Genomic DNA, 15,767 nt, shown 5'->3' with positions numbered 1-15,767 from the left:
AAACCTGCAACATTGTTCCTTCAAGTCAAAGCTTTTGTGGCACAAACACTTCCAAATGAACCAAATTGAGTATAATGTACAAGACCATAACTAAGCGATTGCACGTGAAAATATAACATTTTCTTCCTCAAGGTCAAAGCTATTATATCATGAATGCTCTTGTGGCAAAACTTGTCCTACCGACCTTTTCTATTCTCCATAAAACGAGGTAGAAATATTATCCCATTGTATTATTGGCTCTAGGTTAATATTGAAACATTTGACTAGCCCAACACAATCTCATTTCATTAAAAAGTTTCAAAAACCTATGCAAATATATTGTTTGGAATAGATCAAAAGTTACTTTACATTAGCAAACTTATAAAAAAGCATGCCCCCCGAATTGACACATGTATTTATTGCATTAACCTTTGCATTAAGTCTCCTATTAAGACTATCTGCATTCTCCTCAAGCTCCGCTTATACCCCAGCCCTTGAGACCAAGCACAATGAGCACGGTCCATGCCAATTGATACGTGGAGAGGTTCCCGCACATTGTCTCCCTTTCCATAATCGGCAATATAGGTGACAGCTGCCCGCTAGCAGCTCACTCATAAAAACGTAATTTCTTAGTCTCAGTTTTGGTGAAGGAGCCACTGCTGTCATTACATAGGCTCTCTGAGGTTACAAATGTTGTGCTTATTTACCACTATGTAGGGGACAAAGAGGGTTTAGTGGGGTATCCTCGAGACAGAACACAGAGAGAGAGAGAGAGAGAGAGAGAGAGAGAGAGAGAGAGTAATTCAAAGACCTTAGGAATACACTAGTGGACTGCTGAAGTATTTATTCAAAGACCTTAGGAATACATAGTGGACAACTAAAATCAATACGCCAAAGAGGAATGGCCTATGCATGAGAGCGTTGTCGGAATCATCATCAGGAGTTGGAGGGGCAGACCTGTAGAAAGACACGACAACGGTACCAGATTCCATATAGGCATGAGGGCACCCTCAAGTGATTGTTAGAGAAGACCTGATCAATTGAGATAGAGAGAGAGAGAGAGAGCGAGCTTCTTCTGCTCATGAGTCTTCCACCATTCATCAAACCAAATCCAACTACTGTTTTCAATGTTAGCCAACTCACGAGCTGCTCTGTTGGTTTACAAAAGTAAAGAAGCAAAATACAAATGGTTGGAAAAAATGTGAAGCATTTTGTATTCTGTTCTTTCGAACACCATTCCCAGCTCTATATGCTACAGCATCATGTTTTTTGCCTAGACGATTAATTGGAACGAGAACCCTCAAGATTCAATGCCCCCACAAGAAAGCCTGCAAGATATGGTGGCTGTGACAAACAATTCAAAACTTCAGTAACAGTCTTGTGTCCACCCCTAAAAACAAGTATGACGTAAGAACTAGTTACATGCCCACTCCTATCAGGCCTTCAAGCCAGTACCAGATACGAACAGTCACACATCTCGTACTGTCAGTCCTTCAAGACAGTCTCAGTTAAGCATGCCAAAGCACTGAAAATGTAACAGTGATCTGGGAATACGCATTACAGGTTATGGGTGCCTCAATTTGCAGTCACAAGGGCAAAGGCAAGTACAAATAAGCGAGTGTTACCTGAGGAAAGCCACGTTTCAAATGGAGAACAAGTGGACTTTTCCCATTTAGTAGAACTGCGCTCTGTTTCTTCATGCAATTGACACACTGGGGATATAGCCTCTGAATGTCAATTCTTGGAGCAGAAAACAAGGAAGCTAATACACCTTTCTTGTACTCTTGCTGAGATCGTACAATCATGCTTGGAGGGATGTGATCTGCAATACTGGAACTCAATACCAAGGATAAGTACGTCTGTATCGACAATGCTACAGGAAGAAACCTCCATATGGTTTGCACTCCCTTGACTTGAGAATTACTAAGTCAGTACATTGAAGGGTTGCATCCATATCTACTATTGAAAGAAAGGAGCAATAACATGCATCAATTAGAAAGTGGAGTTACAATCATTAATGAAGAGTTCAGTTGATCAGCTATCAACTTCACTTCAAACACAAGTAGCTCCTGGACAGACTATTGCTTTCACAACAGAGCATACCTTTGTCCACTCCTCCTGCCACAATGGTGGCAACCATCACGACGGAAAGCCTCATTTATCTGCTTGTACTGGGATGCAGTTGCCTGACTGGGTCCCCTAGCTACACAGATATCATATCGTATGGAACATAAGTTATATTACATGGAATGATACAGTGTAAGAGACTAAAAACTGAGTAGAGTAATTACCTGGAATTGAAAATTTCGCAAGTGCTCCACTACTGCGAAGATCACTTGGCATCAAATTTTGAAACCTCCCTCCTAAAACCTGTGTGACGATAGACGAACATGGAGTTCTTGCATATAGCCAAAAAAGTATGAAAAAGGAAAAGAAAGAAAGAAAGATGTATTAATGTCCACGGGAGGCCTCATGGGTCTATGGGACAAAGTACAGAAATGAAATGAAACTCATACAAGCCACAAAGAGCTGAAGCAAAGGGCGCGCTAGGGCCCTTGCTGAGTGCTATGCTCAACTAAGGTATATAGCTCAAAATCTCAAAACCAAAACTAGAGACTAGAGCTGATGGAGCTGGGAAAGCTGGGGCTCAGTATCTAAAACCCAGCACTGTGGTGACTCTCCAGTAGGCTGCAAAGATATCCCGGTTGATAGGAATAAATGTCACATCAAAAGTCCTACAATCAACAGTGAATGGGAACTCCTACAGTCCCTTCACATTTCCCAATAACTCTAAATAGAGTGCTACTGAAGTAGCCACCTTTTGCCCCTTCATTACAGCCATCCCTTCCCATAGACTTTTGTCCTCAAAATTACATGTTCCGGCTGTCACACAAAGGTGCTGAGACAGCAAGGTGATGCTGATCAGCCTGGTAAAAGATAGGGGTACTACTAGACAATGCTATCTAGCTGCCATGATTATTCGTCCTTTGGAAATCATTTCCATCTGATGATGCACTCAACATATACCCCCTGTTGTGGAGTGCTCTGAAACCCACAAACTCACGGACATAAAGGATATGACACTCCTCATCCATAGGTGGCAGCTCTAGAAGTATGTGCACATTCTGGCCTACATGTGGTTTCAGCAAAGGCACATGAAATACATTGTGGATCTTGGAGGTGCTCAGTAGCTTGCTATGCTACCTCCCCAATCTTGCGGACGATCCCATAAGGGTCATAATACCGATGAGCAAGCTTTGTGTTCGTATTACCCCTCAATGAAGCATAACAATTTTTGTGGAGACATACATGCACATAATCCCGTTCCTTGAAACCCAAGTATCTCCTATGTTCATCCATATATTTCTTCTGCTTGGCTTGGACATCTTGCATATTCCTTTTAGCCAATTGTGGAAGAGCTTCCATCCTCTCCAAGTCATTTCATGCTTGCTGATTTTTCACAGCCATGTCTGCAATTGGAGAAGGCATTCCCAGCTTGCACCCATACATTGCCTCAAATGGGCTCATGCCAATAGAGAGACGCTTAGTGCTGTTGTCACAAAATTCAGCAAGCAAGATATTCGAAATCGTATTTCCAATTTTTCACAGCTTCTTCAGCCTGTTTTTTGCTTGCTCTCTCTTGCAAATTTGCATCCTCGCCCTGCTGCTCCCCTTGCAAATTCACCCTCTCCCTAGCCATCTTCCTTGCTGTCCGCTTGCCTTCAAGCAACTTTGCTTCACACTTCTACCACTCCATGATCTCCTCTTGCTGTCCAACTTGATGACCTGCTGGAATTTCTGCTTCAGCCTACATTTCTTCCTTTGCAACGCCCAAGACTTCACTTCTATCAATCACTACACTTTGTTTACGGGCTTCTTTTCTCAAATTCAGTTCCGTTTTTTGTCTTCCAAGCGACCAAAATGTGATTTTCAGATTTCGTTTTTCACTCATAGGGCTTTCTAAAACTCATTTTATTTATATGAACATGTCCCCTTAGATTTCCAAAGGTCCTAACCTCATTTACATGGAAAACACTAATCGTTCTCTTGTGGACTATGTGTTTCAGAGCCTACGAGATGGGTTGATGCTAGAATAACTATTTTGGAGAAATTTTACAAAGACTGGCAAGTATTGGGACTTTTTCCGTCTGGTTTTCACCAAGGGCTGCCAATGGTTACTTTTTCTACAGTTCCCTACACAGATCTCCCATGTTTCATTCGTTGGGGAGATCTGTGTACATGTTTTAGACTACTTATTTATGCCCCTAGGATTTCTAGGTTACCACAGGTTCTGTCCGAGGGTCTGCATTACTATTGTAATTGAAGCTGAGCATCATCAAAGGATATACCTCAGATTAATCCAGGTAGGGGGTGCACCTCATCACACCCCATCAGGTGCTGGACTCTTTTCCCTTCTCCTCCCATTCCTTTGTGTCAATTTTGAATGAATGTGTGTGGATGCTCATCTCAAAAACAATTGCTATTTGAAGTTCTTACTGTATTGAGTAATTTATGTTGGAAGCTAGTCCTCATGGGAAGGCATCCTTTGCCCTAATGTTTTGTAGCAGCATGTGATTTGGTTGAGTGGCGCAAATCAAACCGTGTGATTGGACCATGCAATCTACTTGTGTGTAATTGGTTGCCTCTGCATGCATCGATACGTGGCAGTCTTGTGCTTCACGGTTGACGTCGTCGTGGCTCTTGAAGACTCTCGTGGTTCCTCGCTACTACGATTACTATTCGTCAAGACTCTTTGCAGCACCCTTCAACGGACTTGCAGATGATAAGCTTTGTGTGTGAGTGACATGTCGTATTCTGATGAGAATCAAGTCGTCTTCTTAGAGGTGTGCAAGGTATTGCTATAGCTTTTTGTGAGCTCCAACAAGGTCGGTCGACCTAAGGAGACTGTGCATGGCAGTTCTCTATATTGTCTTTCGGTTTGGAGTGATTAATAGATTTTCTGAGTTGAGTACTCGTGTGTGAGCTCAAAAAGCTCTTGTCTCAATTCTCTTTCTCTCAGTTCAGTGTTATTCTATGATTTCTATTATCTCATGTAGTTAGCTTGCATCTTTGGTTCTTCAACAAGTGGTATCAGAGCAAGCTTGTAGGTAGTCGATGCTTTGAGCGAATAGATGCTGAGCATGTCGAAGAAATCGTGTTTCAATCCCCACGAAGCATAGAAGTAGAAGGTTCAGAAGAGTAAGGACGTCGCTTGACGTGCTGGCAAAACAGCGTGATGAAGCTAGTACATTCACTAAAGCGCACACAGTTGAAGAGAAGGAAGAAAGTGCAGCACTAGTACAGATTGAAGACACAGACTATGCTTTCTGAACTATATACCTAGATGAATCCAGGAACATTCCCAAACTCATCCTCTAAAAACACAACATAGTGCAGTTTCAATCTCATGCTTTCTGAACTAGTTTGTTTTGTTCGCACTTTGGTCATTTGTCGACAAGTGCATTGTGTTGGACTTTTGTAGGCATCTAATGGCCTTTTGTAGGCAATTATAACATCTCGTCTTTTGTGGACACTTCTTTTTGCTGCGATCTTTTAGGTTTATCCTCCCCATTTTGACTGCAGGGGGGTTGTTGGACGCTAGTCCTCATGGGGAGGCATTCTTTGCCCTAATGTTTTGTAGCAGCACGTGATTGGCTGGGTGGCACAAATCAAACCGTGTGATTGGGCCATGCAATCTACTTGTGTGTGATTGGTTGCCTTTGTTAGAAAACAAGCAACAGAGGGTACGCACAACAGAAGATTGATAGAATGCAGACTCATCAATAGACAATGATCCAGTCAGATATAGCAACCACCAAAATAATATATTTCCGTACAAAGCTATGGACACAATACAAAAGAGAGAGATCCAAAGTCCCACCAGAGCGTGGTACTTTGATCTTACCACAAGGTACTTCTACTATCTGCCGGATATCTCTAGACTCGAGCCCGCGTGCTCCACCTCAAGCATATATAGACTTTCCGTCTAGATCCTTCTACCTTACTGCCTGTGTACAGTCTAGGTAGGCAGCCCTCTATGAGCTCAGTCTGCAGCTCCTCACCCCAGTTCACCTTCTGGTCATAGGCCCAACTGGTGCTGCTCTGCTGCTCCTTCCTGCTCCCTCAAGTGCTGCTGCAAAAGATGATTTGTGAGGGCCTGGAGGCCCTCCTTTTATAGGCCCCCAAGGGGCTGTCAAAAACCGACCAGCCAGCCTAATGGCCGACTCGCATGTTGGCCGACCTGGTTGGCTTGCTGGCCGACTTGGTTGGCTGGTCCAACCAGCCCTATATAAGAGCCTTTGCCAGGCCCTTTTGGGCTGCTGCCACCAACAGGCCCTATTACAGGCCCCAATCCTGCCCCACCATGTGTCCTATGGAGGCGACTGCCTGCTGCAGCATCTCTGCCTCTGTACGGTGCTCTGTTGCAGGTCATATACTTGCCCACAGGCCCTGCCACATAGGCGCCTATGTCCTGGGACACCCTGCCTTGACAGCTGCCCACATGGCAGACTTTGTGCTGCCCATGTGGCAGCCTCTGCCTTTTCTGTGTGCTGCCCACATGGCAGCCCATGTGCTGCCCATGTGGCAGCCCCAATATCCCCTGGTCTACCTCCCCCATGCTCTCCTCATTTGGGGGCTTACAGATGGGGAGGTGACCTTTCTAACAGCCTCTGCATGCATCGATACGTGGCAGTCTTGTGCTTCACGGTGGACGTGGTTGTGGCTCTTGAAGACTCTCGTGGTTCCTGGCTACTACGATTATGGGTCATCAAGGCTCTTTGCGGCATGCTTCAACCGACCTGCAGATGATAAGCTTTGTGTAGTTTTTTTAAGAGAGTCGAGTCGCCTTCTTATAGGTGAGCGAGGTATTGCTATAGCTTTTTGTGAGATCCAACAAGGTCGGTCAACCTGAGGAGACTGTGCATGGCAGTTCTCTATATTGTCTTTTGGTTTGGAGTGATTAACAGATTTTCTAAGTTGAGTACTCGTGTGTGAGCTCAAGAAGCTGTTGTCTCAATTCTCTTTCTCTCAGTTCTGTGTTATTCTATGTTTTCTATTATCTCGTCTAGTTAGCTTGCATCTTTGGTTCTCCAACAATTTAACTGAAAATTGTGCTTCCACATAAGCACGACTCCAATCATTATTCAGACTCACAGTGTTTGAAACACTTTTCTCCTCCCAACTTGCACCAATCAAATCACACCATACCACAATACCTTGCGTGAATAGAGATCTCACCACCCCCAATTTTCTATAGATAGTTATTTTTCTTAAAGTAGCCCTCATGCTAGTTGTCATGAATATATGCACTTTTCACACCCTCTAGGAATTAAGATTAAAGTCCAATTGTCATTTCTTGCCCCTAGGCACATATACCTAGATGAGTCCAGGAACATGCCCAAACTCATCCTTTAAAAACACAACATAGTGCAGTTTCGATCTCATGATAGTCACTCATAAGGTTGAAAACCATAAACTCCATCACGCATAGCACGGACTAGCTACTATGCCTATCTATAGGTTTCCAAGCATGAATATGCACATTGGTCCATTGAACCACCTATATACTTGAGAATCTTCATACCAAGTTTCTGTCACGACTCCAAATGTCAAGGGCACTACAAATGCTTGTAAAGACTAACACAATGTCATTTTGGTCTCTCCCAAACAAACATTTTTAAACAAAAAATGCTTGGACAAACTAGCTGGTAGGGAAAGACACCGCTTAAGATAGAAAGAATCTACCAAAATGTTAGCACCCTAGAACATGGCTGAAAACTTCACAAGGTGAAAATGGCATGTCTTGCTAATACGGCCAGAACATATATCTAAATTAATTGGCATTGTCATTCCCTACAAATGTAGCAACCTCCTTGTTAGTGCTATATTCTTACCTACATGGCCAATCCTTTTGCACGTGCTGTGAGGCAGCCCTTGTGACAGTCCCCAAAGGCTAGCCCCTTGCCACCAAAGAAGCAACCTTCATGTGGGCAACCAGCTAAGCCACATTATCAACCTACCAACCACCACTTCTTATGCAGGATGTCGATATTGGTCAATACTGCCACATTGAACAAAGAGCTTAGTGGAGAAGTAAAAGCACAATGCCATATACGTGTAAAAAAGGCAAAAAATAACACCATACTCACAGGATTTCAGGTGATCACCCAGCAAAGACATGGTGAGATACCATCTCACCATCTCAACAGCACCTTCTATGCTTGAGGGCAATACAACGAGCAGCTCTTCATAAGCCGAAGATTAACACATATGCCTACTCTAACAATGACATTCTCGAGCACACCTCCGACAAGGAAAACTATCTATCGTCAATACTGCTATGATATGTAGAATATGAATATGAATGCCAACAAACCATTGGCATGTGCAGTGGCTAGACACCATACTTACGGGGTTTCAAGTGATCACCATTCTCGACCACTTGAAATGCATGTATATTAATGGACAAGGAAAACTATCTATCATCAATACTCCTATGATATGTACTATATAAATATGAATGCCAACAAACCATTGGCATGTGCAGTGGCTAGACTTCAGAGTTCTTGTGTCACAACTTCATAACAGCAGACTGCCAGAACATTGTATCAGGCTGACCCAGCCTTGGATTCTCCAATAAGAATCTAATCAGAATTATTTCACGACAATTGTGTCCAAATTGCGTCCAAATGACTAGCGTTAAGAGTCCTTTTTGCGCACACGTGTGTGTCTCTCTCTCTCTTCTTGTTTCACCCAAAAAAAAATGTGCGTGTGTCTACTTGACAAAAAATGGTTAGTGATTTATAACAGAGGTTTTTGTATGTAAAATGGACTGTAGTGTGAAACTTATCCTCCTGTCATCATATCAAATGTCTATGGCAGATTCCAGCAACACTTAGATTCAGAAGAAAGACTGCAAACCCTAAGCTGGCAAAAAGGAACAACCATAAGCAGATTCGAAGCATACTCTACACAACTGTACACACAGACAACAGCAAGCATGAGAAGTCCCTAAGTCCCCCCATGCTAACCAACCATCCAAGGATCAAAAACTCCAATCAAATACCCTTTGCTTCAAAAGAAATCGTTGCAAAAGAAAGTATATGAACCTTAAAAGCCAGCAGGCCAGACATCATTGTAAAGACTGCGTCATCTTTTGGGATGATAAAGTCTTCAAATCGGCCAGGACCGTAATTCAAATACTTCCGAAGAGCATAAGACACCTGAAATGTTGAGGTTTATATTTCAATTGTCTGAAGCTACTCGATTATCATGAAATATCTAAAGACAGTTGACAGGAGCAGGTACCGAACCTGACCAGCTGCCAGTGAGCTGCAAGTAACTGCTAGGCAACCTAGCAATGAACTCCACCCAAAGGTTGCACACGAAACTCTGCATGCTCTCCCTGCAATCTAAATTTTTTTTAATCTGATTTTGATTCTATGTGGATCATTTGAAACTTCTGAAACGAAAGCAAACCAAAGGGGGGGTCACCTGAGCAGCGTGTAGCGACAAGCAATAGGTGACAGCTGCGCCAGCAGGCGGGAGGAGTGTTTGAAGGTAGGACTGCTGCAAGGGGCTTGGTGGAGAGGCATTGGAGACAACGACCATAGCTCCAAGATACTCGAGGTTTTGCTAAATTCTAAGGTGATGAACATTGGATCAGGGGCAGTAGAGCTCACAGAAAACGGAATGCACGTATCGCCAGGCCGCCATCGCTCCCAAGCAGCATCACTGATAGATCAAGACTGTGGAATATGGCAATTGCTTATTTGTGTCCATTCTCAGCCTATTTACCATCTGGTTGAATGGCGATCGTTGATCTCAAGATGATCTTAGCCGGTCAGTAAAGTGCCTCTCACTAAAGTGGGTCCTCACCACCCGGAGGATCCGGATTCCGGTCAATGGTCATCAGGTTGCTAATTTTTGTCACCAACGCGTGATCAAACAATTCTTGCTAATTTTTGTCACCAATGCGTGATAGACCGATTCTGGAGCTCAGAGGACATAGGCGGCGAGAGAACCAGCGAAAAAAACATCTCAGGTGACACCAAGTAGACATCCGAGTTGTCACTGTAGTTCAAGCACCTCGAAACTCAGAGGACATAGGCGGTGAGAGAACCAGCGAAAAAAACATCTCAGGTGACACCATGCAGACATCCAAGTTGTCAGTGTAGTTCGAGCACCTCGAAACTTCAATTAGACTACCCTCATATAAGAATTCTCGAAAAAAAACAAATGACGTGGAAATTCGCCGACTAAAGCACTGCCTTACGCAAGGCATTGCTAACAAAACATGAAAAGCAATGAGTAGAAAGCATTCAAAATGCAAAATGAGCCAATGAAACATACCATAAGGAAGAGCAAAATCAGCCACCTGATAACTAGATTGTGGCGGCAGGCAACCTTTCTGTCGTTGAGCACGTAACTACTAGCTTTTTTTTTTTTTAATAACATAATGATGATTTTATTACGAGGGTGGTCAGCCCTGTCAAAAAAGAAGAATGAAGGTCTTGCTCCAGCTGGTGAATGAGCCTGAGGCTGCACATAAGGTCTTCAGGGTCTCTAAGAGGGAGGAAACACTAGACTCTTCCTCAACTGAGCAAGCCAAAATATCATGAAGGTCTTGCTCCAGCTAGTGATCGAGCCTGAGGTTGCACAGAAGGTCTTCAGGATCTCTAAGAGGGAGTGAACACTGGACTCTTTCTCGACTAAGCAAGCCAAAATATCATCCGCAAAGAGTTGTGAGGTGAACAAGGCTCCATTGGGCAGAGCTAGACCCCGAATGTGGCCCTCCACAGTCACCCTTTTGATCATCTAGATGAGGGGGATTGATCTTCTAAGGGTGAAGTTACCTACTACGCCACCATTGATGCATAACACGGTAGAAGCATTACCAAAAAGACAAGCTACCATACGTAGTAACCCCGAGCCTCAGTCGCATGATTGGCCATGCTAGTTAGATCTTCACCCAAAATGTCCCAGAATTCCCACTAGATTTGTCTTTAGCCAAGACCTTTAAAGCGTCCTCCAGTTCCATCTTTAAGAAGGGCCTCTGTAGCGGTTTTCTTTGGTACTCTGTGATTCTGTCATTAATGCCAATCAACACCTCTTCCACACTCTAGACCCAAGTCGTGTCCTGCACAGCCACCTCGCCCACGATGGCCCCCAGTTCCTTGAGGAAAGTGTCTGCTACATGCCAAAAGTCAATGATTATTTCACCTTGGGCATTCTGGACTTTGTCGATTGTTTCCCTGACCTATTTTTTTAAATCTGGTGGAAGAACACCTAAGAGGGGCAGCAGTCCCCAACTAAGGGCCACGTTTGTCTGCTCTAAATTCTAACATCCTCTAACTCTTCAAGTTCCTCCTCTTGCATGGCCACCTTGGTTTCAACCAGTAGCATTGTAATAACTGCCTCTTGCATGCCACCTCAGTTTCAACCAGTAGCATTGTAATAAAGGCATCGTGAGGGGTCATCTTCACAACTTTCTAGAGGGACTGCTTGGCGGCCAGAAGTGCACTTGACGCCTCCTTCCGCTGTCGTTTGTAATAACTGTCCCAATGTTTTGCCAGTTGAACTATCTGGAGGATAGATTTGTCCCATCTGTGAGCTAGATCTATAATGCCGTCTCGCACATCCATCCATGCTTTCCTTATCTTTGAGCAGAACTGCGTTGAGAATAGCAAGCGTTTAGTAAATTTGAACGGTACATCCCTTGAGTGGTCCATGAACTGCGACAGACTGAAGCTCCATCTGATTAGAGCATGATCAGAGAGATTGGAGATTGCCATGCACTCCCCCTACATGGGGCTCCTCAACTACCACCCTTCATCGAAGACATAGAAGCGATCCAAGAGGCCAGCCCTAAATTTGGCCCATCTCCTACGGTTGTTCCAAGTGAACCCTCCGAGCCCTTTCTGATCGATTGCTGCTACACAGTATGTAAGGCCATGCATTATGTAGAGTTCATCCCATGCTTATTCCAGACCGGCCACAGGCTTAGTGAGATGGGACCTATCCAATCGCACCAAGTACCTTCACTCATGCTATTATACAAAAAGTCCCAGTAGCCCTTCCTATCCTATGGGGAGTGATTTAAGGTGATTGGTTTTGGGAGTCCTGCCCTTTACATAACTACTAACTTGAAATTGAACATGAATCCTAGCATTTTACCAAAATTTTAAAGGAAAAAAACGAATGAGTAAAAGTATGGATCTAAGACACGACATAGGGTTAGGACCCAATGCTCCTTGGAAATGTCAAGGGTGGAAGTTGAAGCCCAACAAATATATGAATCAGGTGATGCTCACAAGAGCTCACAATTGATCCTCATTGCAATCTATACAATATTATCACATGGACTACAACCATTTGCATAAAGATGTCGTCATTCTTTGATGTTGCATCTAACTTGCATTTCTTTGCTCCCTCGCATCGAGAACATGCATCAAAAGAGACGAATATTGTAAGAATTCACATTGAAAACAAGGAATTTTGAATTAATGAACAATTAAAAATATTTATATGATAATATATAATGTAAATATTATAACCACACAGTGTGGGCGGGGAGGTGGCACGCTTCCTTCCTCAAAGATTTATAATCCGAGGGAATGGGCCCTTCCTCGAGCATCAAGATTGAGAGCAGTGTTTTGTTTTTCATTTTCATTCTTTCTTGTTGCACTAAAGGGGCTCGAGTATTTTCCTCTATATATATATATATATATATATATATATATTGCTTTGCCGTTGTCTAGTAGTTTATAAGTTGTTAAATCTTTAATGATCGTTAGTTCTATTTATATCTATCTATGTGGATGTATTTGTTTACACACACACACTCATCCCCTTGGGGATCCTTGCAGATTCCTTGCATGGGGACTATGTATACAACCTAATTGGTGTTGTACAAATTTTGATAATTCCCCTATGTCCCTTGACATTATGCTTGGGGAGACAGTGTTCCCCCTGCCCTCCCATGATTGGCTAGCTTGGGGAGATAATGATTAACAAATGGATTGCCATGGATTGATATGGATGTGCTAGAGAACTTCCCACCACATCCCTTGGACCACCAAGCTAATGATAAAGCACCAAGGAATTAATAGGGCAAGTGGAGAAAGGAAACCAACCCACAAGTGGCTTTCACAATATACTACTAGTTGGGGAGTATTTTATGACTGGTTCATCTTGGATTAGTTGGATTTCTTGTGACCCTTTGCCCATGTGGTAGATTATGGCCTTTGGATGTCACATGGGATGTGGCCACATATATGAAGCACCACCTTACCTGGAGTGCATAGGAATTGAGTGGCAATGATAATAGTATATTCGGATGGTGGAGACTTAGGATCACGACCTAAGGAAACATGGAACCACCACGTATCATGCCATTGAATATAGAAAAGATGGACTATTGATTGTTTTTGGAGGAGTACTTCTCTTTACCCCTCACTAGCCCTTAACATAGGCTTAGCTTAGACTTCGAAACAGAAAACTACCACATGTTAACCTTCCAAATAACCAAAACCGCATAGCTCTGATAGAGGAACTACCATAATAATGGCACAAGGCAACATTGCTTTAGGTCCTTCATAAGTTTTTTTGAAACTCGGTCTCATGGCTGCTCACTCTATACTGTGTATAGCAGTGAGGCATTATCGCGCTCCATAGTTAGCTTTATCTCAATATATACTATAACAACAATAGGGGAGGACTTCTCACATTTTTCGTTTGAACACAGGAGCATGGAAATTCCAGGATTACTGCAAGTAGTAAATGACGATGGACCCCTTGAGTTGAGCTCTAGATTTACACCCTTGTCTACTACCGGTAAGTTCATAGGATGTATCATGTCTTGAACTTATACTTTTACATTTAGACTGAGAGCCCCGATCTATCTATCTCATTACCATACCTTTTACGAGCTCTATTTATCTCCCTCCGTTCTTTTGATTATTTCATTGCATATTGCTAGTTTTTGTTATTATTTATACTTGCATGGTGATATGCAAGAATTATAACTAGCCACACTAGCTATAAAATTCACACATAAAAATACTTGAAAAACTCGCAAACTCGCAAAAAATGTACTTGCAAAATGTCAAAACCAAAGATGGAGGCTATAAGTGGCCAGTCAGGCTACTGGTAATAGGGAATTTCTACATAGTGGGCCTTTCACTGAGGAACTATGCCATGTGATGGGTGTAGCGGCACTTAGGATGCATGACAAGATCAAGGCATGGTTTGAGGATCAAGGATGAGTGATGACTATTGGTCAGTGCAGAGGATAAGTGGCTAAGAATCATACATAGCATCAAGGGACAAGAATCTCCATGACTATTAATTCCCATTGGTTTCTAGTCTAGATTGTGTCTACTGTGATTGATGTTGTGCAAATCAAGGACCATTATGAATGAGTAAAAGGGAAACTCTTCACAATTGATGGGTGGCCTACTTTTTTTCCAACACTCAATGTTTGTGGAAGTTAGATTTGAATGTAGACTAGATCACTTCTACAAGTTTGATACACAAGCATAATCCAATGCTACCTTGAGACGTGTCAATGTCGGGGAGGTCTTGGAATCGTTGTGGAGTGGGCTCCACGTCTACCCATCACCTAGGTGGGGAGGGGTAGTATAATCTAATATTTGGATGCTCCCTTAGGCCCTTAGGATTATATTTGTGATAATCAAGGAGAGGTTTTAGGTTTGGCAGGGTATGATGCAAGGTTGAAAAGCCCTTGTGATAGTCATTTAGCATCTTTTGTATGCAATAGGATGATGAGCTATTTAGCTTGAGTGTGGGAGAGGTTAGTTTGGGAAACATAATTGTCTTATGATTATGGCTAGGCTAGCTCGTGTGCCCCCTTTCTGGCTAGTCTCCATCATCTATTTTAGGATTGCCCTATTACTAGGTTTTGTTGTGGGTACAAGTGGATAGGAGATCTGCAGGGGTTGACATCTACGGTTGTGGCTTACTCGTGCCATATCTCCATCATCTATATTTTAGGATTGCCCTAGTGCTAGGTTTTACCATGGGTCTTGTTGGGCTAGAGATTCACAAGGGTTGACATCTATGGTTGCGGCTTACTTGCCATATCTCCATCATCTATTTTAAGACTACTCTATTGCTAGGTTTTGCCATGGGTCCAACTGGGCTGGAGATCCACAGTGGCTAACATCTCACTAACATCTATGGTTGTGGCTTACTCACCATATCTACAGGCCACGATCTTTCTTGCCATTTAGGACATCAAGAACCAACATGTGTTTGGGACAGATGTGCTCCAAGTTGATAAATTACTGTGTGTTCTTGGAGCTTTGAAGTATATGCTTTTGCACACAAGTGTGGCTTTACAATTGGCCAACTCCCTTACGGTAGGCCACTAGTGGTATGTGGCTCCATCAAGTTTAACAAATTTTGTAACAGGCCTTGTTTGGCTCTGACCAACCCCTTTAATATTAGCCGCTTTTCAATCTTAAGAAAAAAAAACCCCTTAAGGCCCAGCTTTTAATGAAGCTTTAATGAAAGGAATAGTAGATGGATAGCAAGAAGACTAAGCTAACTTAACATTTAAAGGTCATTTAAAACACTAATGACCTCCTTAACAAGAGAAAAACATGGAAGGCCCTTTGGATTAAATGACCAACCATCTCCCCATAGTTCCTTAGAGGAGGTCTCCATGTCCTGGGGATCCAATTATTTTGATTGTCCATGCATGTCCCCATGGATGAACCCACAAAGCCGCCCTTGCAATTGTTTCCAACTAGTTCGGGGGGTAC

At 43.0% G+C, this 15,767-nt stretch overlaps 1 protein-coding gene across 2 annotated transcripts; it reads right to left on the bottom strand.

The window, feature by feature from the left end:
- Positions 1-377: 377 nt before the first annotated feature.
- Positions 378-9,762, bottom strand: LOC147889267 (uncharacterized). Of its 2 annotated transcripts, XM_087391673.1 has the most exons (7): positions 9,475-9,762; positions 9,294-9,392; positions 9,090-9,203; positions 2,271-2,349; positions 2,083-2,182; positions 1,605-1,809; positions 378-1,323 (listed from the first exon to the last, which is right to left on the bottom strand). In XM_087391673.1, exons 1-7 carry the CDS (start codon positions 9,589-9,591, stop codon positions 1,261-1,263), a joined length of 777 nt encoding a protein of 258 aa, XP_087247799.1. In that variant the 5' UTR covers positions 9,592-9,762; the 3' UTR covers positions 378-1,260. The 2 variants fall into 2 exon arrangements, with proteins under 2 accessions (XP_087247799.1, XP_087247800.1); XM_087391674.1 differs by lacking the exon at positions 9,294-9,392.
- Positions 9,763-15,767: the final 6,005 nt, after the last annotated feature.

Source organism: Dipteris shenzhenensis, chromosome 20 (genome assembly GCF_047967505.1).
Source record: "Dipteris shenzhenensis isolate YYH24624 ecotype China chromosome 20, Dip_SZ_1.0, whole genome shotgun sequence".
Lineage (NCBI taxonomy): Eukaryota > Viridiplantae > Streptophyta > Polypodiopsida > Gleicheniales > Dipteridaceae > Dipteris > Dipteris shenzhenensis.
Note: the sequence above shows the minus strand (reverse complement) of the source record. Positions and strands in the feature narration are given on the sequence as shown.